Source organism: Rhea americana, unplaced genomic scaffold (assembly GCF_003343005.1).
Source record: "Rhea americana isolate MKP2758 unplaced genomic scaffold, rheAme1 scaffold_7, whole genome shotgun sequence".
In the NCBI taxonomy this organism is placed as follows: domain Eukaryota; kingdom Metazoa; phylum Chordata; class Aves; order Rheiformes; family Rheidae; genus Rhea; species Rhea americana.
The window spans coordinates 1,799,296-1,825,155 of record NW_028186867.1 but is presented as its reverse complement, the minus strand read 5'-3'; the positions used below and the strand labels follow the sequence as shown (position 1 = coordinate 1,825,155).

At 36.5% G+C, this 25,860-nt stretch overlaps 1 protein-coding gene across 1 annotated transcript in view; it reads left to right on the top strand.

Annotated features, from left to right (window-relative positions):
• The window catches only part of WWC3 (WWC family member 3), a 66,158-nt gene extending 45,391 nt beyond the window's left edge, over positions 1-20,767 (top strand). The window contains exons 11-22 of the mRNA XM_085321540.1: positions 1,587-1,707; positions 2,452-2,526; positions 3,547-3,633; positions 6,096-6,288; positions 10,172-10,339; positions 11,039-11,190; positions 11,782-11,941; positions 13,058-13,222; positions 14,542-14,634; positions 15,665-15,892; positions 16,688-16,815; positions 18,289-20,767. Of these exons, the coding sequence (XP_085177666.1) occupies positions 1,587-1,707; positions 2,452-2,526; positions 3,547-3,633; positions 6,096-6,288; positions 10,172-10,339; positions 11,039-11,190; positions 11,782-11,941; positions 13,058-13,222; positions 14,542-14,634; positions 15,665-15,892; positions 16,688-16,815; positions 18,289-18,355 (1,637 nt within the window). The 3' untranslated portion in view covers positions 18,356-20,767. The remainder of the gene's footprint in view (positions 1-1,586; positions 1,708-2,451; positions 2,527-3,546; positions 3,634-6,095; positions 6,289-10,171; positions 10,340-11,038; positions 11,191-11,781; positions 11,942-13,057; positions 13,223-14,541; positions 14,635-15,664; positions 15,893-16,687; positions 16,816-18,288) is intronic.
• Positions 20,768-25,860: the final 5,093 nt, after the last annotated feature.

Sequence of the window (25,860 nt, the reverse complement as noted above, 5' to 3'; positions counted from 1 at the left end):
TGTGCCGTTACATCCCCCCCCCCGGTAACGGGAACGTGCCTGGGGCAGTGAGGGACTCCACAGTGCAGTGCGTTCCTCCTTCCACTTGTGCGGCGGGCTAAAATTCATCGTAGCCAGCGCTTTGACACCAGCAGCGTATACAAGTTAATTTTGAAGGATTTTAACAAGGTTCAAGGTCTGACAGTCTGTTCTGATGGTACTCGTGGAAATTAAATGCATCCCATCGCAGAGCGGTGGCTCAGTGCCTTGGCAACAGTTAAGCCCTGTAATAGGCCTTACACTGCGGTGAAGTAAATTTGTTGTTTGAGTAGCAGTGTTTTGGTTTTGATACCTTAAGGTAATTTACAACAGCGGTACTTAATGAAGTGTCACTTTGAGTAAGCCATAGTTCATCCTTGATCGGTGGTAGTAAGCTGCAAGTATCAGTTAGTGCTTGTCTCCCATGTAATGTACATTAATGTCACTCCGAATGTTGTCTGCTGAAGCTTCAGATACTTTGTGCCACCTATTTACATTTTCTAAGCATGGATAGAAGCAAAATGGTGTTTCCCCTACTTTTAAAGTGGTCCTTCTTGCTGCTGCTTTTCTGCTTTGAGAGCAATATTTGAGTCTTAAATGAAGGGGAGGTAAAAATTGGTGAAGAACCCGTACTTAATAAAGTCTGTTCRATAGTTCCATCTGCAAAGGAAAGAAAATACCAAGTCTTTGGCTTTCACTGAAGTGTCAAAACCTTATGTATGCAATTCTTGAGCATTATCATTTGTGCACATACCTAGAAGGATCGTTGCCTGCAATATGTACTTGCTGGTGCAAAATTCAAGATATAACGCCCTTTGTGTTGGTACACTGACTGTATGAGAGTGATGGTTGGGTCACTGTTGCTGGTGGTGTTACTGATGGTTTTGGGAAGGTTCGATGAGGGGCTTTARCCTTTATTCCTTCCACCTGCCCCCAGTCGTTTTCCAGAATCATTCATGGAGAATTTTAAAAGCAGCACTCTGAATGAGTTGGAAAGCACTGGCCCTTTTTGGTAGTGTGCCTYGGACTGCAGATAGACAGTGCTGTTGTGCTAGGTATAACGGTATGCTTTGAGATTTCATGYTTAAAAACAAACAAGAACAAAACAAAATCTTGCATTGTGTTATCAGATAAGTTCTTAAAAGAATTAGTCTGTGTTTATTTTCAACCTATTCAGTAGGTAAATCTTAGARTTTGGGATACCGTACGTGTGTATGCTGAATTAACATAAGTGTTCCTCCAGGAGTGATTATTTTACCACAAAAGTACTGTAATAACAATRAAGTCAGTTTATGCTTAAGTCCTGTCCTAGAGAAGTTAGCCACAAACTTCCTTCCTTCATTCTCCCATAGAAGAGCTCTGGTCTATTGTATTGTAGTTTTTCTTTTCTTTTCTTTTTTTCTTTTTGCCTTTTTTTTTTTTAATTTTTACTTGCGGTTAGCTGAAAAGGAATGAACTGTGTTTGTGTCAACCGTTTTGTGGGTAGTTTTGATAAACTATACGTTTCTTATGTAACCCGTAAGCGATTACCTTGAGCTGATGTTGTCTTCCCTTTTTCTCCACGATAGCTGTAACTCTGCGAGGAGACAGTGGTAGAAGATCGGAGAGGAGAGCCAGGCGAGTTTCAGCATGTCTCTCAGATCATTCACTGGCTAGTGACAGTGGCGTGTTTGAAGCTTTAAGCAAAAGGTCAGGTGTATAAATACATAGTAAGCTGGAAATATTCCTGTTCTGCCACACGATCTGAAAGAATTCGTTGTAAATTTCTCAATACGTTTTTTAAATTGCTGTTTCAGTAATATGAGATACTGGGTTACATGTTTTAGAAGAAAGAAGCTTTTTACATGCAGTTCCACTGTCATCTTCGCAAGTGCCAGGTCCCTTTCACTTCTTTGTCCCTACCATTTCAATATCCAATATTTTTCTCTTGAAAGATAGTTKTCTCAGCTTGTTAGTCATAAATCATAAATTATATTTCAAATGTCAATAATAAAATAYAATTCTACAGAGTATGACTTAGAATTCTGGGCAGCAAAGGTTAAAGTTATAACTGAAAGGAAGATATATGTGAACTTCTGAAAATCTAAAAATGTGTGGCTTGACCAAGTGATTGAGGGAGGGGTAAAGATATGTAATTCTATTTAATTGTTTTAACACAATGAACTGCAAATGGGAAGAAGATGAAGATTTGAGGATGCTAAGGAAAAATGCAAAACAAAACTAGTTATCTTGAAAGAGTTCTGTTCTAAAAAAAAAWTTAAATTTGTGAATTAGTTTTTCTGTTGTGTGTTTTTAAGTAGATATCTCAGTTCCTCCTGATAATATTACCACATAGTTGCTTATATCAGCAAATGGCAAAATAAATGTTCATTTCATTATGTTTTAACAACTTAGATCAGCATGTAGTTTACAGTGCTTTTAATGTTCTTGCAGGAATGAAGACATAGAAGAGCCTGTTTATAGTGATGTTGCCGGTAATGAAGAACCACAAATACATGTTGGATTTCTGTGAGTAATATTGCTATTCTTTCTCCGTAGCCATCTCAGCAGGCATTGCTCTGTAGGGTGTTTATGGATCTTAACTTTTTAATAAACTTGACCACAGTGGACAGTTTTAAGAAGTTTTGGAACTGAAAGCCTAGGTTATCTGGACTTAGAGATTAGCAGAGTCACATACCGTGCGCTGCTGGGGCTGTGCCTTGGCCGTTGTTCAGTTTGCTCTCAGTGCTGGCTGATAAAAGGGCTTTTGTTACTCCTCTCWGGAGCTTTTTCGTTGTCTGGGGTGTTAGTGTGAGCATAGCTATGGGGCTGCGTCCCAGTGTGTGAGATCTGACTGTGGCAGAGAAAGGAGGAATATCGTAGGAAAGTCACAGGTGAAGAGAGACAGCTGGGTGCCTCCCAGATACGGCTTTGAAAGCCTGTTGTCAGCAGTGGGAGTAGTGCGAGAGAGGGCAGATTATAGCACGGGATGTCGTATCTTAGACAACCCTGCAGAATCCTCTCGGCCCCTTGGAACGATGCTGGGAGTTTTCAAATCTCRGCCAAGTTTGCCAGCTCCATTTCAAAATACATGCTGATGTGAAAGAAATGATTTCTTCTTGTGGTTGTCATTAAGCAACAAAAAATTCAAATTACACACACACATGTGCACACATGCACGCACACGCATACACACACACACAGATTGATATATACACCCCCCAACCCCACAGAGTACTTTATAAAACCTACTCACAGTCAAGGGTCATGACCAGTTAGGGAACTTTTTTTTTTTTTTTTTTTTTTTTTTTTTTAACTTGAATAGTATTTAGTACTCTTAATTCTGATAACTTGCTTACGGTAGCTAATATTATTATGATTCTGTTATCAGAGTGCAGTATCTGTAGCTGCTTTTGATTTAAACTGATTTGTTTGAGAGATTTCTTTGACTGCAAAAGATACAGTCTCATAATCTTTCTAGTCTTATGTCTCTGTCTTCTAAGYAAAATATTGATATTTGATGACTAATACAGGAAACTTATTTTGCAGGCATGACAGTGGAAGTGAATGTCTCTTAGTCCATGTATTACAGCTGAAGAACTTTACTAGTCTTGTTCTTAAAGAAAACTGCAAAATGTAAGCTTAAATTTCACCCAGAGTCTGATCATTGCTTGTTTTGTGCCACAGTCTTAAGTATCATGAATTTGTTTACTTCTGTGCAGTTTGCTATTTCTTGAGCAGAYRTCAGTATTTCTTGATTGACATGAGGAAAGGGGGTGATTTTATGGACACAAAATGTTACTGTTTTGGAAACTTATGTCTAAATGGTTAACAAATTTAGTCTCTAATCACTCATGTTCTTACATGTTTATTACACAAAGGAAATTTTGTTCGAAAACAGCATAGTCGTTCTTCCATCAATCTGTGCCTTTTGGTCAGAAAGTTATCTACAGTATTTGTGTTATTCTAAATATATTATTTCCTGTACAATTCCACTATAGCTTATCTGTGATATATCCCTGAATAATTGAGTGTAATTTTCCCAAATTTCTAGAGTGCCGTAGATATTGATCAGTAATAGAGATGTTTTTTCTTTTTTTCTTTTTAATAGCTAAAAGGCAAAAACAGATCTGCAAGCTTTTGTGGACATTACAGAGCTCCTTGAATATCTGTGAAATATCTATCTAAAATTATTTTAATAAAAAATTAGCTGGGAATCAATACACAAGATTGGATTTTTTTAACCTCTATCTATGCTATTGCTTCCAATTCCATAAGACATTCTGTAGAACATTACTTTGTTTTTATAAGTACCTCTTAAATAATGGCAATGTAAAAGACAGTTTTGTCTTTTGATATATATCTTAATCTATTTTGAAGAAATATGACCCATGAAATTTGTTGATTCTTGTATCTGTTGAGACAACTTGTCTGAAAACTTGGGAAAATGGAGATGTGGTAATACCATTGTATTGTAAAATAAGTYGTTCTGTGAGGTTTGTTCGATTGACATTAGTCTCACTAAATGGTCTTTGTTCAGCAAGTTTGATCTTACTAAACCTGTAAACCCTCAGTTGAAACTTTTGATGCCCTAGTGGTCAGTGTCAGTGCCCTAGCAGCAGTTTTTTGCTTTGTTTTCAGTGTGAATACAAGGGAATGCTAGGAAAGTATGTAGTTATTGTGCARTACTCAACTATGTTCCCTCATAATTGGAGAAAGACGTAAATATGATCTGAAGAAGATCATAGTGACTGYGACTTAGGAGAAGGATATCTTTGAAGGATTTCTTGGACACTGAGGCAATTGGGCATCTTAAGTGACACTCAAAAGGGCAGTTCTGTCCCTTACCCTTCTCAGTTAATAACTTGGGGTAGAATCAAGAAATTGTGTACCTGCAGGGTAAATCAATTGATTTTACTGATCTTCCTTCAAAAAACAGAAAAGCTTTTAGGGAGTTTAATGGACTGCKTCCTGCAACTATTCATTTACTGAATTAGAGTTACTAGGGATGGGAGGGGAGGTTGCCTGCAGCAGGTGGGGAGTAGAGGGACTTGCTCCCTTTTTACAGAATTAACTCTTAGACCAGTGTAGCTAACTGATGCTTTATGTTCCAGTACCACAGCAAGCTCTTCCAGTTGTCCTCTAACCATTTCTTTGTCTACCAGTGTCATTCCTTCTCTTGTGATGGTACAAGACTTTATGCAGTTTTCAGTCGACTAAAATGACCCTCTGAGATGAATTTTTTAYATATATATATTTTGTGCCAAGGTAGCTTTTTRGCCTTGGTAAGTGTCCTGATTGGGTTTGCTACATGGTTGTATGACTGTGCTTATTGGCACAGGGGAAGTTATGACAAGGAATAAGGAAGATACTGCAGGGGCTGGACAAGCAGTCAGCATAGGGAGAGCACAGAAACACTGAACTTTAAATAGCTCTGCTGCCTTTTGCTTTTGGATTTTGATTTTTTTTTTTTTCCCGGCATGGAGGCTCAGACGCTACTGTASCAGATATGTAAATTGGGCGTTCTAGGACTGCAGATGGATGCGTTGCCTATAGGTGTCTTTTGCCTTCCTTTTGGGCTAAGTTTCTCAAGGAAAAGAAATGCACACTCACTGGGTGGAAGGAAGAAGTGGAGCAGTGACACTTAGGTGCAATTCAGTTGCCTAAACATAGGCATCTATTTCAATTTGAAATGTCATAGCACAGCACCTGGCTTCCAGCTGCTGCTGCTCGGGAGGACTGTAGCTCTCCCATAGGTCCTATGTCATACTTGCCAGCCCCATGTAGCTGCCTCAGATACCTCAGGGCATCTCAAGTGGCACTTGGTGCCTCTGCTTAGGCAACTGATTTTCTTCTCTACATTATATTGTCTAGGTTCATCAGTGGTGCTAGAAAAAGTCAGAGTTTCCAAATCAGCTTTGCAGTTCTTGTTTGTTAAGAATAGCAAACAAATTCCTGTAACAAAGAGCTCTCAGAGCATATTCTTAGTGTAGAAGTTACACCTATGTTTTTGCGTAGCGTGATTTTCAAGAATGCAAAACACCTGAAGGTGGCTTTCTTTGTCTCAATGTGTTATTTGTCTATTTTGCTGTTCCCAGTCATGTCAGAGTTTATTTGCCACCACTTGAGTCAGGCACACCAACCACTTACTGCTCTAGATCTTTGGAATTCCAAACTCCGTTAATATTTAATGAAGTTTTCCGAATCCCTGTGCGTTCAAGTGTTTTGAAATTAAAATCACTGCAGCTGTATATCTGTTCAGTTGACCATCAGCAACAAGAAGAACTATTGGTAAGTGRTCCTTTTTCTTAAAAGTGCTGTGATACAGGGAACTAAAGTTACTTGAAGAATAATCTTTATGATTAGAAAATGAAAACTATTTTTTTTCATAAGAAGTGCTGCCAGAATTATATATTAATGTGTTTGTAAGGAACTTATTTTTGTAAAGTTTAGAATAATTATGGCTGCTCACACATGTAATTGTGGCTTTGTTAATTAAAAAAAGTAAGTGTAAGAACCTCTTAAAGATTTTTTTTTTGAAAGTTGAAATACATGCCTTTTGATTACAAAAAGGACCAGAAGTAATTAGCAAAATTAGCAGAGGCTAAAAACTGGAGCATTTTAAAGTATTATTAATATCACTGTTACATTGCAGAGCCTTATTTAAAATTGATATTTGCTTTGTTTGTTACAGGATTTAGTAACTAAGGAGTTAATTTTATTTATTTAATATATTTCTTACAAATGTCTGCTTTGGGGAAAGCTAACAACTGCGGATTTTTCAAGTGTTGTTGTAAAGAGTAAAAGGATTCTGTAAAAATGAAATTCTCTTCTGAAAGACTTTCTTTTGACAAAAGCTTGCTGCACTATAATAGTGGTCCAAGCAGGCTACTAGTATGTCTGTCTTGTCTTTAGCTTGATTAAGACCTCTAATGTAAATGTATTCAGATAGATGTAACTGTTGTTTAAATTATGTTAACTTTATTTAGTTATTTTCTAGTGTAAATATGCTTAAATAAATTTATCTGGGGCTGATGTCCTGGCTGTTTTGAAGTGAGCAGACTGGCATTTCAGTGAGGAGTTTGAATGGTTTAATGAAATTCTTTTAAAGCTGTTGAGCTAGTTAACAGGTATAGGGAGCTCARTGTCATCCTATACAATGGACACCAGGTGTTTATTTTAGCAAATACTGTCATGAGTGCGTGCTTGCTATCCTATAAAAGTAGATAGCGTCTTATATAARCAGTGTTTTTAATATTAGCAGAAGCAGACCCAAGTGCTTCTCTGCAGTGGGAAGTTTTGTCATTTTKAATACTAAAACTGAATTAAAGAGAAAGCATCTTAAGAATAGGCTGGATATATGGTATAAAATACTTTGTACTGGTACAGTCTGTTCCTTTGGGAAGCTAAATAGCTATTTCAGTGTAAAGCATTTTTATATTGACATAAATATTTCAGTGTAAAGCGTTTTTATATTGACATAAATATGTCTAAGGTTAGGGTTGTTTTATTTAAACTACTATTTCTAAATTAGGAAAAAATGATAGCTCTTCCTGTCATATTGGTAGAATTGTTTTCTGTCTTTCATAGTTTCAGTGCTGTTTTGTCAGAACTATCTTTTTCTACAGTAGTTGATAACATATTTTACAATAAGCTAACAGTACCACTCAAAAAGAGATTAAACAACATTAAATTTTTAAGGTAGGAGCATCGAAGTCTGCATWTAAATATTATGCTCGTTGTCAGCTTTTGCAATAAGTTGAAAATAAGYGTGTTTTCAAAATGACAGATCATTCGTTATCTCTCTTGCAACTGTTGTTGCCTCTGTAATTCTCTTCCAAAATCTTTTCCGGTGAGGTTACAATCTTTTCCATCAGTTTGATCCTCTGTGTGTTTCTGAGGTTCCTGATGACTGCTTTCTGTTCAGTTAGATTATGGCAGTTTAATGCTTTCCTAAATGTAGAAGCCAGACTGCAGTTTATCATAAGTCAAACAAATAGTTGTACATAGCAGGGGAAGAAAATAATAGAAGAAATACTCTGGCAGATAGCTCCAAACTTCATCTGGAGGGAGGCATCAGTATCCTGAACTGGTGGGAGGGCTGCCTCAGCCTTCTGCTCATATACCCTGCCTTGCTGAAAGACTTTGTTCAGTTTTTCTGCAGCTTTCTGAGGCTGGCTCCTTAAGTTGTTTTATTTCTCCACTGGTGGCCTCATCAGTGTTGAGATAAGGGAGTTGTTATTTTCCATGCTGAGCATATAATGCTCCTGTTAAAACATCAAAGAAATGCGACTGTGTTTCTTGCAATCACATGGCATTGCTGTTTCAGTCTCAGTTTCTGATTTTTTTACAGCTCTGACGAAGCCCTTATTCCCCATATTTTAATTAATTTGATTTGTCCTCCCTGAGTGTAACACTTTGTGTTTCTGCAGGTTTTTTTTTCAGAGCATCTGTCCTATTTTTTTGATCCTTGTCTCATAAATTGTACAGTCTTTTTCACATTGCTAAGAGATTTATAAATGCATTAACTGTTCTTTTGTCCAAGCCAATATGTATCAGAGCAGACACATGCCAGACTGCTAGCAGACCCCTTTTGATTTACTCCTGGTTTTGAGTTAATTAAAAATCTGGAGTTTAAAGTGAAATATTGAACGTTCCTATCAATAATGATAACTATTAACAGATTTTGAGRGTGATTTTCTACCCAGTTTGTAGTAATGAGTTCTTTGGCATGCACTTTTAGATACTTTATAAATGTGATGTATAGGGCAGTGTCAGAAACCTTAGAAGTCAAAATACCTTTTATGCAATGTTTGTGACAGAGAAAAATAGCTTTCCACTTCACCCCCCAAAACAAGCCCAGTATCTCTTAAACATTCTCCAAGTCTGACGCAAGAGTGTGAATATTTGTGACAGATCTCTCTTATATAGTGTTAGAATAAATAGATGCTTAGAAGACATCCCTGCTTCAAGCATTAAAAAGATATCTGTTTGTAGTATCCAATATACTGATATAAAATGGCATTCTCAGTAATGAACTAGATCCCATATGACATTCTTCTCTTGGTTTTAAAAGCTGTTGTCCATTGTTCATTATACACCTGTTTAAACAGAGCCCCAGGGAACATTCAGCTTGGAAAGAAAATGAAGTGGCTTTTTTGTTGTTTTCTAATTAACTGTTCCTTTACCTGCTCAGGATTGACTGTAGTTTCTGTATACATTTCATACTGCCTTTACAATTAAAATCGGTATATCCAGCTATTTGTTTTGTGAGATCAAAACCAATTTTTATATGATTACTCCATTAGTATAAATGTAAACATTTTTAGCATGTGATCCATTAGCCTGGAAATGAGCAGGTTGTAGTGATAGCTGGATAAAGCCAAAAGCAGTAATTAAATGCTAAGTAATAAAAAATCATATCTCCAACCAGCAAAATAATGAAAAACAGCTGTGAGCAAATCCATGCCATTTTTTATTAAGGTCAGCACTGTTTAGATATTTCTTAAGTGAGCACTGTCAGACAAGTAAGCTTATTTTAAATGTGGGAATATTTTTAGTGGGAAGCTTCTATTAAAGCTTTTATCACCTGAATTTGGGATATGTAAGGATGGCTTAAAAAGTGGAAAAAGAGAATTACGGCCCATTTGACTAACATGATATAAACAGATTGGAAAAAATAAATTGTTTTACTTGACCATTTTTTCCCTTTGGAAGATGCTTATGAGGATCAGAGAACTGAAGAGTATCTCAGAATATAGTTCTGTCAAGTGAAACTAGATTAACTGGAACTAATGCCATTGTTTAATAATGTCAGTTTAGGCAACTGTGAAATATGTAACTGAGGGAGGGTTTTTTTAACAAAGTATTAAGAGCTAAAAGCCAGAACAATCACATCAACATCAATCCTAATGATTTTATCTTTCACTTWAAAAAAAAATTAAGTATCTGTATACTGATCTTTTTTAGGGGTAACGAGAAGCAAAAAAATCAGTATTTCTTATGCTTCATAATGCAATAGAAACAAATCTGCCTACCTTTAAGAGAGATCTTTTTTAAGAGACAGTTTGATAAAATTGTTTTTACATTATAAGTGAAATTCTCTGTATGAGAGGGCATCCATCATATTGTATGTGTTTATCTTATTGTGGTCAATGTTGTTTGCTGTTTGCAGGGCATTGCTCAGATCAGTCTGACTGATTCGGAGAGTTCTGGTGAGATGCAGCTTCACTGGTATTCTGTTCAGATCTGCACTGGTTCAGACCCCCAGAGAGCCAAGAACAAAAAGCAGTGTGAAGAAAGTATTCCCCGGTCTTCTGGAAATGTAACTACAGTTAAAATAGTATGGCTGGGGAAAAAGTGACTTGTTTACTTTATTTGACCTTCTGGGCAGTTGCTTGCAATCTTGTATCTCAGCTGCAGTTTTGCTTGCAAAGTGCATAGAAGGTGATACCTTAATTAAGCTTTTTGCGGTAAGGMTGGGTTTTTTAAAGAGTAACTAAAAGCTAGATCATGTCTGGCCAKATGCTTGAAATGGCGCTTTATCTATGTTTGTATGCACAAGCTGCAGTTTGACTTAGTGATATTCATTGAAGGTTTGTGCCATTGCACTGGAAGAGGTTGCCAAGAAAGCCARTGGAATTGCCACCTTGGAGATTTTCAGTACTTGAAAGGCTGTGGTGTGAYTGTGAAGCTGTCCCTGCCTTGAGCAGGAGGTTGGACTAGCTGACCTCTGGAGGTCCTTTCTGGCCTAAATTACAGGATGATCCTTCATGGTGCRATAAAGACTCTTATCCCAGGAAGAGTTCTGACTGAACTCAACTTTTTTAGCTTATCCTGTGAACTGCTATTCAGCAGAGCTGTAAAGCATTCATTTTTTTCTGCTCTGTCTTTTGGAAGTCCCAGTCATGGAACACCATCTACTTTTTGATCACTGATGTTCAGGACAGATTTCAGTTGTGAACATACAATGATGTACAATTATTTCTCTTAATAACAATGCTTATTCAAACACTTATTTAAAATCTAGTTTACCTTTCAGGATGCAGTGACAGCCCTGTTAGCTAGGACCACTGCCCAGCTGGAAGCAGTAGAGAGAGAGCTGGCAGAAGAGAGAGTGAAACTCGAGTACACGGAGGAGGAAATCCTAGAGATGGAAAGAAAGGAAGATCAGGCAGAGGCTATCTCAGAAAGGTAAAAACAGTAGCTTAAGTACTTCATGAAATAGCTGAGTGGTGTTTACACTGTGGTTGTGGTCTAAAATACAGCAATAGACATAGCAGATCCTTATTCTGAGGTATGCTYACTGTTAGTGTTAAGGGTATAAAATGTTGCTTCATGTGATGATATGCAAACCAAAATAAATCTCACTTAAATTGCTAGCTGAGTTTGTAGGACTTGTAATTTGGGGAGTGGGAAAGCATTTTTAGAGCAAACAGAAAATTTGCTAGGAATGTGCTGTAATGGTTTACAACAATACAAAGGTACTTAACAATTTTGTAGTCATATGGGAAAATATCAAAGGATTTTTTTTTTTTTTTGAGTAAAGTAGGAAGGATGATTTTTGCCATGGAAGGTGTTTGCTTTTCTGTATATCTGCAGAATATCTGCATATCTGCAGAAATGCAAGTGGATTATGTTCTTCCTTTTGAAAAGTTCGTATTTCTACTGCAGAAATAATGTTCTAAAATGATAAACTGGCTTGGATATTGAAATATATAAATGCTACGCAGAATTTCATGCYTTTTTYGTATCTAAAAAATCCTTGTAATGTTCTGACTATAGGAGCTGGCAAGCAGAATCTGTTGACAGTGGATGTAGTAATTGCACCCAAACTAGTCCTCCTTACCCAGAACCATTCTGCGGGGATTCATTGTCTGGACATATGTTTGCAAGTCAAGYGGGCCAGTACAGTTCTGGAAAAATGCAACCTCTGCCACTAAAGGTAATGAGAGAAGACACTGCAGGGCCATGATGTCCAGTATGCACACAGTGCGTTATGGCTRCTTGTTGAGTTCAAGCATAAATTGATCAGGAGAAAATCTGACATTAGCAACTCTGTATGAGCACTGCCTTCATGAGAGCGGTGTGCCTTTTGGCTTGTCAAAAATGCCCTCTTCAAGGCTCTTTTTTTGTTTTGTTCGTTATACATTTTCTGGAGCGAATTAGTCTTGTACACCAAAAGATGAGCTATTTTCACTGCTGCTATTTCCAGGCTGTAAATGTGCATTTGTAACAGTGACTGTGTTGATTYGAAATCATCACAGAAAAGGTCATGTTCAAATTCAAGTGCTCCTAAAAATAAGAATGCCTGAAAGAATTGTGGAAAAAAAGCTCAATGTTTTAACAATATTACTGTTTAAGTGTTACAATGAATACAGTTGAARTTTTCAGAACTAATATGCCCAAACTGATTTATTTAAATCTTTTKTATCCAAGATATGAGATACTGAGGCTTAAATCAGCACACTTCCATTGCAGTAAAGGAGCTTAAGCTCTTTGTATTGCCTTTTGGGGAGATCATACTTCTTGTTGAATAATGAGTTATCTTAAAGTTTGGAGGCTTTGGTAGAGTAGTGTGTGTCTTCTGTATTCCCAAATATTTTGGTGTTCCTGTATCATTGTTTCAACAGTCTTTCASTTWCCTTCTGATGTATTCYTTGTCTTTTTTTTGAATTTCTCCAGTTTTAAGGTTATTCCTTCTTTAGAATCACCTTGCCTTTTTTCCCCCACTGCAAAAGAAGATCAGGTAGCAGCTTGGTTAGTGCTGAAGAGTTGATGCTGAATGCAGTCTTTGTGTTCTGCATTTTTAAAATGAGTCTCATGATGTTTTGTGTTACAGCAAAGGCTTTTTAAAACTAATCTTACATTTTTGAATGATCTTGTTTTAAAATTTTCTGAAATTAGGAGATTTATCCTCTGTTCTCTGTAYTCATAATAATTTCATCATAGCTAACAGTGAATTGCTTACTTCTGATATTGTTGAAAAGTCTGGTTGGTTTTGGTGTGGGAGAAAATAATAAGTTTTTTTTTTTTTTTAATTTCTTCACTGAAATTTTAGGTGGATAAGGAAACTAACACTGAGGATCTGTTTCCTGAAGAAGTTGCTGTTCTTCCAAAAGAGAGAACTAGCCGCAGACCGCGAGGTTCTGCTTTTGTTCGTAGTAGCACTATTGTTCGTTCCCAGACCTTCTCGCCTGGAGCACGAAGTCAATATGTTTGCAGAGTGAGTAAGACTTTTTTTTAAAAAAAAAAAGGGGGGGAGGGGAGAGGGGGCAGGGAAAGGGACTCGTATGTATAGGAAAACAGATTCAAGTAAGGTGTATATTTTTGTTATTTTTTTCCTAAAATTTGGATTGTATTTATAAGAAACAGATACTGCTTTTTTAAACTAATGAGTAATCTTTCATTGAATGTAAACTAATATTAGAGTGGGAAAGAGATCCCTTAGCTCTGTTTCTTTATTTTTAAGAGTTTAATCCTTAATCTATTTCTATTAAAATTTAAGAGCCTATGATATATTAGGCCTTAGGCTCCTTCCCAGGCAACCCAAGATGTTAGGCTAGAATGATTCGTCTGACASAGGTACAGTCATCTCTCTGCTGTCTAATGAGGTGTATAAACAGCTAATATAGGAGCTATGTTTAACTTTCAGGTGTGTAGAGTTTGGGAAAAGGAGATTGATTGCCTAATCTTATGATTATTGCATAAATCCACTTAGGAATTTTTTGTTGCTGTTGTGAATGTTGTAGTCATAGGATGCCTGCTACAGTGGGACCTTTTTGAGGATTCTTGAGTGCTACCCTGGTGCAAGCARTTGAGAACTGGTGAAACAATTTTCATGCTCATGCTGAGTCATTGCTATGTTTGACTCCAAAGGCTTATAAACATTATTGCAGAGTCAATGCTGCTGTATTTTGCTATATTAGACTTTGCTATATTAGTAGAATGCAAATAGTAGTAATTGTACACTCTTCATAAGCTTTTGAGATCTTGAGTTTGAAAATGTGGCAATGATTTTTAACACTATTTCCTTACGAAACATAACATACATTTTTCCTAAACCAAAAATCTKCTGTTCTTTCCTTTTTGTTAATTATGTTGCACACAGTGTGTCTRTGGCCCAATTTAAATTCTTCAGTGTGTTTTCCCGATTCCGTAACCSTTCATGACATACAGGAGTGTAAGACCCTTACGTACTGGAACAAAGATGATGTAATAGGGAAAGAATATTAAACAGTACGACCTCATCTAATAATGGATCCAGTTTTACTTAAAATCAGAGGAAAGAAAGAGGGAGATGGTATAGTTTATGCCCATTACAGTATATGCCTTAGAAAAAARGCGTTAATGCCTTTAAGGCCTCYCCCCCCCCCTTTTTTTGCTTTAGRTTACATTACCTTGGATAGTTAGTAGAATGATTGATCAAATACAAGACCATTTCAGAACATTATTTTAGATAAAACTCAAAAGAAAAACAGTCTAGTTTTCTRAATGTAGATGACCTTGTAAGCATCCTATGTTTTCAATATCTTTTCTAATTAGCTGTATCGCAGTGACAGTGACAGTTCAACTCTGCCAAGGAAGTCACCTTTTGTCCGGAATACGTTGGAAAGGCGTACTTTACGGTATAAGCAGGTATACTTAGGAAGCTCTTTTAAAATTTTTATTATGTTTTATCAAATTGTTAAGACARTAATACTTTTATACCTAAGCTTTAGATGTCTGTAGGTATATTCTGGTATGTTTTGAAACATTTGAAGCTTCTGTAGTGTTATTAGTTGGGAGGAAAGAGTTTTTTGGTTTGTGGGGTTTTGTTTTGTTTTTTTAGCTAAAAGGGGGAGATTGATAAGTGAAATATAGCTGTGAGCAATTGCTGAGGAAAAGAAAAGGTGTGGCTGATGTGATAGTTTAACAGACACTGAATTTGTATTGATTTAGATAACAAGTTTGTTAAATCTTAAAAACTGGTTTATGCAGGCTGCAGACCCACGGAAGTGTATGGGAATGTCACAGAAGAAATCTTGGTACCCTCCCAAGCAGCCTAGCAACCCTTAAATTTTAAGGCTCAAGTGCTTAGAAATTAATAGGTCAAGTTCTCCTTTCCACCCACCCTTCTCTCAGCAGAACAAGTGGACAGAGGAGGAAAGCATTTCATTCCTTGTGAATCAATGGCCAGTGCAGTTGAGCCTGATAGGCAGAGGTTAATTTCTTGCCAGTGTAGGCAAGCAGAAATTCATGCCCCCCCATTTTTATTCAGAAAGTATCTTAAATCCAGTACTGAATAAAAATCATGAAGTGAGAATTCATTGTTACAGTATTCTTTCATACAATGTTTTTACAGGTTTTCATATTACATCATTGTCAGCATAACATAAAAGTTTAGTCCATAAACTTAAATAATTTAAGTATTTATAAGCCGAAAGGAATAAAAAGAAGTAGTAGAAAGACTTGTTTGGAAAGCTTTATCTATGAACAGAAAACCCTTAAAGCTAGTTAACTTTTCACTGTGGGATATGAATAATCTCTCCAAAACTTTGTGTCAAGGAAAGCTTCCATATGGGAGTAAATACATAAAATGTATGTCCTATGTAGCTAAAAAACAGGCTAGTGCACCATGCTGAGAGTAATGTATTGTGCATTTATTTGAATCCTAATAACTTAGCAGTCCTGCAGATCGTCTTTGGCTGAGCTTATGGCAAGGACATCCCTAGACCTGGAGCTGGATCTCCAGGCATCCAGAACTAGACAGAGACAGCTGAACGAGGAGATATGTGCTTTAAGAGAGCTGAGGCAGCGTCTGGAAGATGCTCAGCTCAGAGGGCAGACTGATCTACCCCACTGGGTCCTTCGAGATGAGCGATTCCGAAATTTGTTGAAAGAAGCGGAGAGGCAGGTATGGGAGCACGAATCGGGCACTTAACACTTTAAGAAATTTTTAATGCAGAAGTTTCTGGATTGTGAAAACACCTGTAAAGAGCTGTGTTTCAGAGCTTCTATAATATGGAGTATTTCAAACAATTAATGTTGCTTCTATATTCTTGTAGTTGTCATAGTGAAAATGTGATTGCATTATTACCAAACCGTGTATTTAGTGRAAGACAGTTACTGGAGAATGGTATCATTTGCTGTGTCAATAGTTGTTCTGTAAGATTCTGTGCAAAACATTGGTATTTTACCAGTTGGTATTGGTATGGTATTTTAAAGTATTTCCTTGGTGTTTTTTCAGTTTTAGATATTATTATTGGAACTTCAGCAATTTACCCTCTGAAATCAGTTTTGCTGGTTTCATGTCCACTTTTTACAAGTATTTGGAGTATTCTTTAAGGGTTCAGTTTTTTCCTTTCCTTGGGAAGGAAAGTATAAGCAGAAAGTAGCAAAAACTGTAAAATAAACAATATTTCCACTGGATTATAAGAGACAAAGAATGAGCTATCTTTAATTTTAAGGTCTTGTTTGATCAATCCAAGGGCAATAAATTTCATTAATTGAATATTAAGAACATTAAGAGATGAAACAATCCTGTCAGACTTTTGAGTGTATGATTCTCAGATTGCCTCTTTCAGAAAACATACTTGTGTGATTTTACAGTGATGGGTGAAAAAGAACATTAATTTAACCTAGGCAGTGGTTCTGTTTTATTCATGCACATGWTCATTTTTAGTATTATGTTCTCATTACTTGTTTTCAGACAAGACAGACCAAATTTGAACATCACCAAGAACAAGCAGCTGAAAAAATGCTCAAGAAAGCATCAAAAGAAATATATCAGCTGCGTGGGCAAAACCAGAAGGAGCCTATTCAGGTGCAGACTTTCAGGTAAGTGGTGATGTGTACTTGAAGTAGCATAGCAACAGTTCATTCCAGAGATTAATGCTTCTTGAAGCGTCTAACTTGAATTCCTAGTGTTTTGTATATAGCCAGTAATTTTTATCTGTATGTTGATTTGGACACATGACTTTCCTTTGAGCTATTTGTAAAGGTATTTGTAAATTTGCAAAATTGCAGTGTTACAGTTCTGAAAAACACATCATATACAAAAAAAGTCTTCAAGTGCACACGTAGCTTAGGTAATAATAAGCAGCCTAAGCTGTAAGAATCAAGTGCAAATGGTATGATAGTTCTTCAGTGCCAGCCTGTGAGCATAAATAGTTTTGTTTAATGTTACATGTACATTATGTTATAACATATATATGTTATAATGTTATATGTATTACTAGTTACACTCTCTCCCTAAAAATTATTCCTTGATGTTCTAGCTGTTCTCTCAAGAAAACTTTTTTCTGTGCCTTACTTCCTATTTCATCTGTGTTCACCTGTGTCCCCGCTTAGTTCTGTTCTTTACGAGAATTTATTTGGTCTACAAATGCCACGATAAACATTATTGTATCGTTCAGAGGAAGATTTTTACTACTTGAGAAATACAGTCTTTTTGCTTTTATTCATCAAAGCACTAGGAGTAAGCAAATGTTACTAATACAGTAAGTACTTGAGGGGAACACTCAGCCAGAACATTACGTTAGATTACCTAATCCAGTGTTCTGATTTTTTAAAACTTTTTTTTACTGGGCATACTGAAATAGAAAAGCTGTCTGTCCTTTAATATATTTTTTTGTTTGAATTATGATAGAACAGGAAAGTTTCTTCTTATAGAGAGATGGAGAGGAAGTCAGAGGAGTAGAAATTGTAGGGTTGTTTTACTAGTTTATATTTCTGGTAATAAGMGTTTTTTTATGCTTTGTCTACGGAGATATAAAAAGACATGGCAAAATGAATAAAATGATAGATGTAGAAAATGAAGCAAAAGCTGTTTTTTCTTGTTTAAATTCTTACCTTTTGTGTACACTTACCCGTTTTTATGACACTTACTTTACTGCATGTACTGCATGTGCTGTTTGCTCAGTAAAGAAGTGAAAAGACAAATGAATGTCCTTTTTTTTTTCTCTGTAGACAGTATTGCAAAATGTGAAAGGGTGAACTTTTCATTACAGAAGCGGCTTATGCAGGTCTTGACCTGTGAAACTTTTTTAAATCGAACTGTTACTGATGTCAAATAAGTTGTATTAAGCTTCTATCTAAATTTTCATTAGTAACAACTGTGTTCATTTTCAAGGGAGTATTTCTAAAAGTATACAGAGTTGTAAGTTTTTTGTGAGTTTCTTAAACTACATAGGTGGCAAATAGTAAGCACTAACCCCGGCATAAAGAAATAGGGTTTGGTAAAGGCTAAGAGAGGGAAATATATGTATATATTTGATTGACTTCCTTTTTATGTGCTTTTTTCAATCACAGAGAGAAGATAGCTTTTTTTACAAGACCAAGGATTAACATACCTCCTCTGCCAGCTGATGATGTATGACGTGTTGCATTGTAAACATGAAGTATTTATCGCTTTTATTTTAATGAAGTTATTAGATTAGCGAAGTTTCTTTAAAAAAAAAGTGCAAAAGCTAATATACACGTTTTGTAAAAAATAAAAAAAGTAAAAAAAGTAAAAGTAAACAAAAACATATATATAAATATATATATACATATATATATTTTATAATAGTGACTGCAACAAGGCTTGGTTTTTCCTTGTTGTAAAATTGACATCTCTGAAGACAACTTATTTTATAAAAGATCGACTATCCTGTTAAGAGCGTGTACAGTTTTTATGCTGTTTTATTTGACTTAAAGGCTGGAAGACAGAAACAAAGTGAGTTCAGGCAAATTCACTGTAGTGTAATTTATTTATAGTGCCTTTTTTCCTTGAAGGAAAATACCTACTTTAAGATGTATTTTAAGACTGAAATTTTGTTCTTCAGTATTTGTCATACAGTAGAATGGAACCATTGAGCTGGTTTTGTTTCTGATACCTGAAAAGAAAATACTATGTTCTAAAATTGTCACTTTTTTCAGCTTTATTATCTGTAGCTTATTATGTACATTGTATCCTTTAGCACTGTCTGTGTTATAGCAAAATATTATCACCTGCAATGTGCTTAACACTGAGTAGAAGTGATGTTAAACATTGCAGAACTCATTTGCATGTTCTTACTGTGCACTAATAGATTGTTTTCATTTCAGTTGTGTCTAAAATATCTTTATATTCTTAACTAGATTCTCAGTTTAAACGGAGGAAGGAAAAGGGTGGCAGGTCTTTGTTTTGTTGTTTAATGAAGAAGGATTTAACAAACATTGTGAGCTGGTTGTATGGAAAAACTGCTGATGGAATATATAGCATTTTTGCAGTTTTAAAAATTCTAGTCTGATTATGGAAAACATACGTGCTAATTTCAGAAATCAGCTGYCATAATAAGGCTGCTTAAACACATGTTCATCTTATAGCATATGCTTTGAGGTTACTACATGTGAGTTTTGTTGAGCAGTGACACTTTTCAGAAACGAGGTGTGTAATTCAGGAAGACATAGCTTGTTTGATTGGTAGTTGGACCAGCTAAAATCAGGTAGGAAATAATTTTACTTGTGACCATTYGTTGTAGTGAAAGACTGTCGCCCTAAATTCCCGAGAATGCCAGTTTTGTGTCCTTGCATCCTGCAAATATGTAAAAATACTTCTTACTAAGCTACTATAATAGAGTTTCTCATATTTTCTAATTGTACATTACCTACAAAGAGAGGTGCCCAACACAAGAATTTGAAAATTTCTGGAAACACCCAGAAAGGAACATCATGCTGTCTGTTGATTAAAGGGATGTTACCAGGTCAAATTGTCTCCAGATTTTTATGTCGGGAAACCAAAACAGTAATGAGAACAAAAACCTCCGACCAATAGAATATGTTCAAATATTTTATAAATGAGTAAGCGTTATTTGTGAGTGTCAGGAGCTTGTACAGTGTTATGAAGTTGAAGATCATGAAAACCCAGTGGTGAAACTGAATTACTTTTATTGCTTTATCCAAGCTGAGGCAAAAAATTGTGAGAAAAAAATTGTAAATCTAAGTCATTAATCAGCCACTGTGATCAACAACATTTAAGGTAGTACTCCCTGTTTAATGGTTTGGCCTATGATCATTATAAGCATTGAGTAATTTGATTGCATAGCAATATATGTGAAATTAAAATATATTTAACATTTATCATGCTAACCATCCTGGCATCTCTGTGCTTACCAATGAGTGTTGGTAGGTGTGTATTGGATTCCTCTGACTGAACTAGAGATACTCAGAAGCTATGCAGATAAAACCAAATAAATTACGGAATAAATTGTTAGTGTTTGGGTAAAAGTCTAGGAACAGCAAACTTTTCAGCTCTCGTTACTTGAAAAAGATCAGTTAGTCAGGATTTCAGATGCCTCATTTTAAGGATGGACAACACTGTGTTACCCTGAATGTGGTCAAATACTGGAAGAGGTTGCCTGGAGAGGTAGTGGCATCTCCATCCGTGGAGATGTTAAGACTTGACTGGACACAGCCCTGAGCAACCTGCTCTAATTAGGCCTGTTTTGAGCAGGGGGTGGGCTGGGGGACCTCCCTTCCAGCCTCAGTTATTCTGGGACGGGATGGTGCTGGGGCAGTGTCTGATGGTCTGTTTGGTAGGGTTTCTGTTGATGTTTTAAAATAGTGACCGCTGTACGACGTCATCGGTATATTCTGTGAGTCTGTGATTCTGACTGCTGTAATGAGTTCTGCATTGATGTGGTAATGAGTTATTATATTCAGTATTCATCTCTCTTGTTTTTGTCACAGTTCTGTATGATTGTGTCATTTTTTTTATTATTTGAAAGTATTTCTTCTACAAAATAAAATAATTTGCTATAAATGGAAATAGAGTTTTGTTCTGTACCACAATAGAAGAYGTTGTTTGGCTAGTTTATATTTACCACATTCACAATGCTTTCATAACAAAATTTTGTGTAACACTRACATTTAATAGAATGTAATGAATTTTTAAATAATAGCAGAAGAGAGAGAATCTGTGAAATCAGAGAATTTGAAGAGGTTACACTRAAGAACTGAAATAGATCCAGAGTGACGGGGGGCAGGTATATTTCCCCGTGTGCTTTTAGCACTCTTGATAAGCTGACCGCTGTATCAGAGGCTGTATGTATGTATGTACAGATTTCTGGAATTTATGGGTAGTTCCACTTGGGATACTCTGAACTGTCTTTTTTTTCTAACAGAAGTTAAATTTGTATTTTGTAGTTGTATATTGGAAATAACTTGATATTAGTATTTCCATAACATCTTACTGCTAATTTTCAGGTGGGAGCCACTCAAAAGAAATTTGGGTTCATTTTTTAGGTTGATCTGCACTGCTGCTTTCACAAAGGGGAGATTAGACCTTGATAACTGCAGAAATACCGTTTTCAGTTTCCCTCTGCTACCCTAAGATGCAGGAACACGGAGGAAATTGTAGCACAGATATATGACTCTCTGTCCAGTATTTGCAAGRCATTGAGAGTATGAGTTCAGGTTATTTTTAAACTGTCTGCTAGGAATAGTCATTTGGAATAGCAACAGTGTCTCGCTGCCATCGGGAGCAACAGTTAAAATGGGTATGTTGGTGTGGGTGCTCTGTTATAAGAATAAAGTCGTGTGTGTATTTCTTGATGCAGTTCTTGTAAGCCCTTTACAACACTTTAAGGTAAGTACTGTGTAAAGAGAGCAAAAGCTTTTTTTTTGGAATTAGGTGTATATATGTAGGCTGTTATTTTGCTTTCAGCTGGATGTAAAACTCCTGTGAATTATGTTTTTAGGAAACAAGCCACTTTGTTGCTTGTTTTGAATACAGTCTAAGCTAAAGGGGGATGTATCTCTGAAAGGAGAAAAATATGTTTACAGAGATTTGAAGGACTTCAGAAAACTGCAGGCTAGCAAACTCAAAAACAATCTTTTCCAATGCATCACATAAACAGTATTTTCTTTTTCATGAGACTACTCGATTGAGTAAACACAATAAAATACAAAGAGTAAAGTTGATTTGTAGGAAGTTTTTGAACTCTATGAATGTCAATTAAATTATTTACTAGTACTTTGAAAAATGTTAATATAAACCATTTTGGGTTTATTCTATTTTTTTGTAGTCTGTCAAAGTTGAACATACATATCTAGGTTATAGAATATAATTTTCTACATTGAATTATGTATTTATCCCTTTAGTCTATTTGCAGTCAGACTAGCAAGCTAAAAGAATACATCCGGCAAGAGGCTGGATGAATTTGGCTGCAGTAATAGACAAGAGAAAACTAGGAAATGAATTTAGAAGTTCTGTCTGGGAAAAAATGGAGGGTTGAGAGCCGCTTGCTCTTTTAATTAGTGCTACTAATTACTGTTCCATGTCTAGGATATGGTTTTAGCATCGTATAAGGTGTCCTGTAGCACAGAAATGCCCAAATGTAAAWGTTCAGGTCTGACCAATTAAATGCTCCTTGCTGTTTTCCTTATTTCCCTCTCATAACCTGATTAAGGAAAATTGCAGATACGTTAACGAAAGAAAATTAATTGAGTGCTCGGTTTTGTTTAACTTCCTTTACAGAATTCAATTGCCATATTAATATTGGTTTCAGTGGGAGCAGGCAGCAGGCAACKCTGGCAGGATGTTAGGACTTTTTCTATCAATTTTCCACACCTAGCTGAAGCAGTTAGAATGAGCCTGCGGCAGTTGCTGGTTAATGAATGATGATGAGAGATTTGCAGTACTGTGTGCGCGGGTCATAGGCAAATCCCTTTACTAAAAGGATGCTCCAGAAGGGTTTAGGGGGGAAGGGATCTTCAGGTGATGCAAGCTAAGTGCTGAAATTTCCTAGTAAAATCTAAAACATGTGGCTTCTGGCTGGAGTATCGTGTCAGAAATAAGGAGTGCAGGAACTTTTCTGCAGCCCAAAGCCAAAATTTGGAGGAGCCACGCAGCCACTCTGAGAAAACAACAGTTTGTACACCGCGTATCACCCAGCTAGATCTTTTGGGCCAGACTGTTTGTGTAGTGCATCCATAAATACCTGTCCACAGAAACCAGGACACAAATATCTTCCAGAACTATGCCCCTTGTCTTTGAGGTGAGTGGAAACCGCATGTGCCTTCTCCATGGCTCATTCCTATTTCCATGCGTGCCTGTGCAGGATTTCCCTCTACCGAGCTGTTGCATCTGCTTGGTAATACAAAGCACTGCACTGAATGCCCTTAAGGGTAAAACCGATTTGCACAATATTCAAATAAGGGAAAAATAAGCAGTAAGATAAGTGTCCTGATACAAAACATAACATTTCAGGTGTACAAACATGCTCAAGTGTTTATACTATGTCTTCAAAAGAACAGCTATAAACTCTGCATTTATGAATGTAACCCTAGAGGGTCATACAAAGTTAGTACAATCAGAACTTTTGAAATTACTCTTCTGTTGTAGAACTCAAAGATACGCTGTAAACTATACTGAAAAATCTAAAAAATAATGCTTTTGAGGTGTAACATACTGTTAACCAAAATATGGAAGTCAGGACAATTGCTTTTTTTAAACAAAACATTTTAGGATGTTCTGGTTTTGAAATATTTCAAGGGAAAATTTAACTTAAAAGTTTTGCAAAGAAAGAATCAGCTGACATATAAGAGGGTCTTTCAAACTGGCAGCTGCACTGAAGAAAAGGCAGAAGACTGCAGGAGGGGTGGAGGGATGCAGGCATGGAAATACAAGGAAGGTGAAGTAAAGGCAGCAGAAGGACTAAACCTTTGAATCATTCAGGCTTGCAAAGCTTGAATGTGGTACACAGAGGTCAGTCTGGATAAGCTTGAAATGAAGCACTGGGAGAAGGAAAAATGCAAGGGAAGACGAAATTGCAGTTTGTCTCCTTTCCAAGCTACTGTGATTATGTATTTCATAAAGATGAAAGAAAATAATTGTGACACCTGGAGATAGCTGCTATGTCAGTAAGACTACTTAATTTGCATGCAATGTACTTCCTACTATGCTTTTTCGTCATGAAAAATGCATTTGTTATTGCTGTTGAAAAAAAAAAACAGTATAAACGCTCTTAAAAATAATTAGGTCAAGGGGGGGCAAAAAAGGCAGTAAGTGTTCTAATGGTCACAAAATACGTAGGGAAGAGTAAACAAGCTTTCAGTTTAATCCTGCAGGATTACAAACTGGTCGGTCTCTCTCTGCCTCCGTCCCCTATCAGATATCCTATAGACGGAGGATGCAGTCACATGATTGTTACTGCTTCCTCCCCATGACATCATTGCTTTTGCAGCCGTACCACCAAAGAAAGGATGCTATTAAAATCTTGGGACTGGGCTAAATGATGTTGCATTGCAGGTAAGCATCATAATTCTTGAAAAATTAATTTGCCAGTTGCTCCCCTGCTGCCATCCCCGAGCTCTAGCTCTGTTGGGCAGAGTTTGTGCTAGAAAATAAAGCAAACAGTTTCTGTGCAAGCAGAGGGTTTGCAGGTGCAGAAGCTGCTTGCTAGCTCCTTACTGATCTTCCGGCTGACATCTCCAGTAGAAATGCTGCCAGCTGGAGCTTTAAAGCTGAAGAAGGCCCGTTGTCCGTGTATTTTGATACGGGGTYCTTCATGCGTCTGCTAAATTCTCTATTTACATGAGCAGCCATCATTCAGTCATGCAGAGGGAGGACAGCAATATTGCTTTGGTTATGTTCCTGTTTTTTCCTGGATGCCTAAAGGAAGAGCGATAGATGTTAGAGATGTGTCTAAGCTTAAAAAGGAATGAGGATTAACTTGCTTAAGGGGTTAGCAGATGTATTTGTGGAAAGAGGATTTTCCTTTATTATTAACTTTTGCTGACATGGTTTGAGAGTACCTAGTATGGCAAGTTTCTTGCATAATTTGCTGTAATATAAGATAGGTTTTGTTTGTCATCCAACATAAGCAAGAAAAAAATATTTTCCAGGAAGGACATATGAGATGACAGGCAGATTTTTACTTCTTACACAAAATGCCAATCATGAAAATATTGAAAAATCTGCACAAAATGGATTTTTCRGACTGCTGGTATCTATCTAGCAAAGTCCGGAATCTCTTTTCTTTTTTCTGCTAGAGGAGTTTAATTAGGTACTCTACACAATATACAAATATATAAGGACATATTTAGAGAGAAAGTATGTTGAGTTTTACATGGACTTTTTTTCTGGATTGCCTTTTATTTACTTTCGCTTTTTATTTATATTGTTTTTTTTATTTGTTAATGCAAATGCTAGAATGCAAGAGGCTTAATTCATTTATGAGCCTCAACCAGTCAGAAAAAGAAAATTATCCTGGTATAACATTAAGAATTCTGATGAATAATTTTTTGCCTCTGCTGGAGAATGGAGGATGACTCAGCCACAGCAGCGTCAGGCAGACAGTCAGGTGACTTTTCACTCACAGTATACAGGAAGTTTTTATTCTTGAAAATCCCATCCTTTGTTCGAATAGTTTTTTCCCTTTATTGAAAAATCTGACAATTTGCCCTGTATAGGGTCTCTGTTTGAACACTTACATACTTGCGGGGGAGATTTCAGATGTCTGTTGAAGWGCGTCGCCTGTCCTAGCGAGAGATGAATTCTGGGTTCATGCGATGCGGTATGCAACTGTCGCAGAATGCAGAAGTGTGCCAAGTCTCGCATGTTCTGAAGTTGAAAGCGATCAAGCAAAAAGGACTACGGTTCTTCAAGCTGTATATAGCAAAAGGGTAGCTAGGTGGGGAAACAGAAATCTAAACTGGAAAAGAAAAAAGGCAATTTCCCTCCTTTAGAGACCTGTTTTTCAGCACTGAGGCACAAAAGTGATAGAAATACAAATCTGAAAGTCATATTATGAGAACATAGTAAGAGTGGTATTCTGGTGGTGCCACTTTTGAGTGTGTGGCTTTTTTTTTTTTTTTTTTTTTTTTTTTTTTTTTTTTTTAGGCTTGACTGTTGCTTTA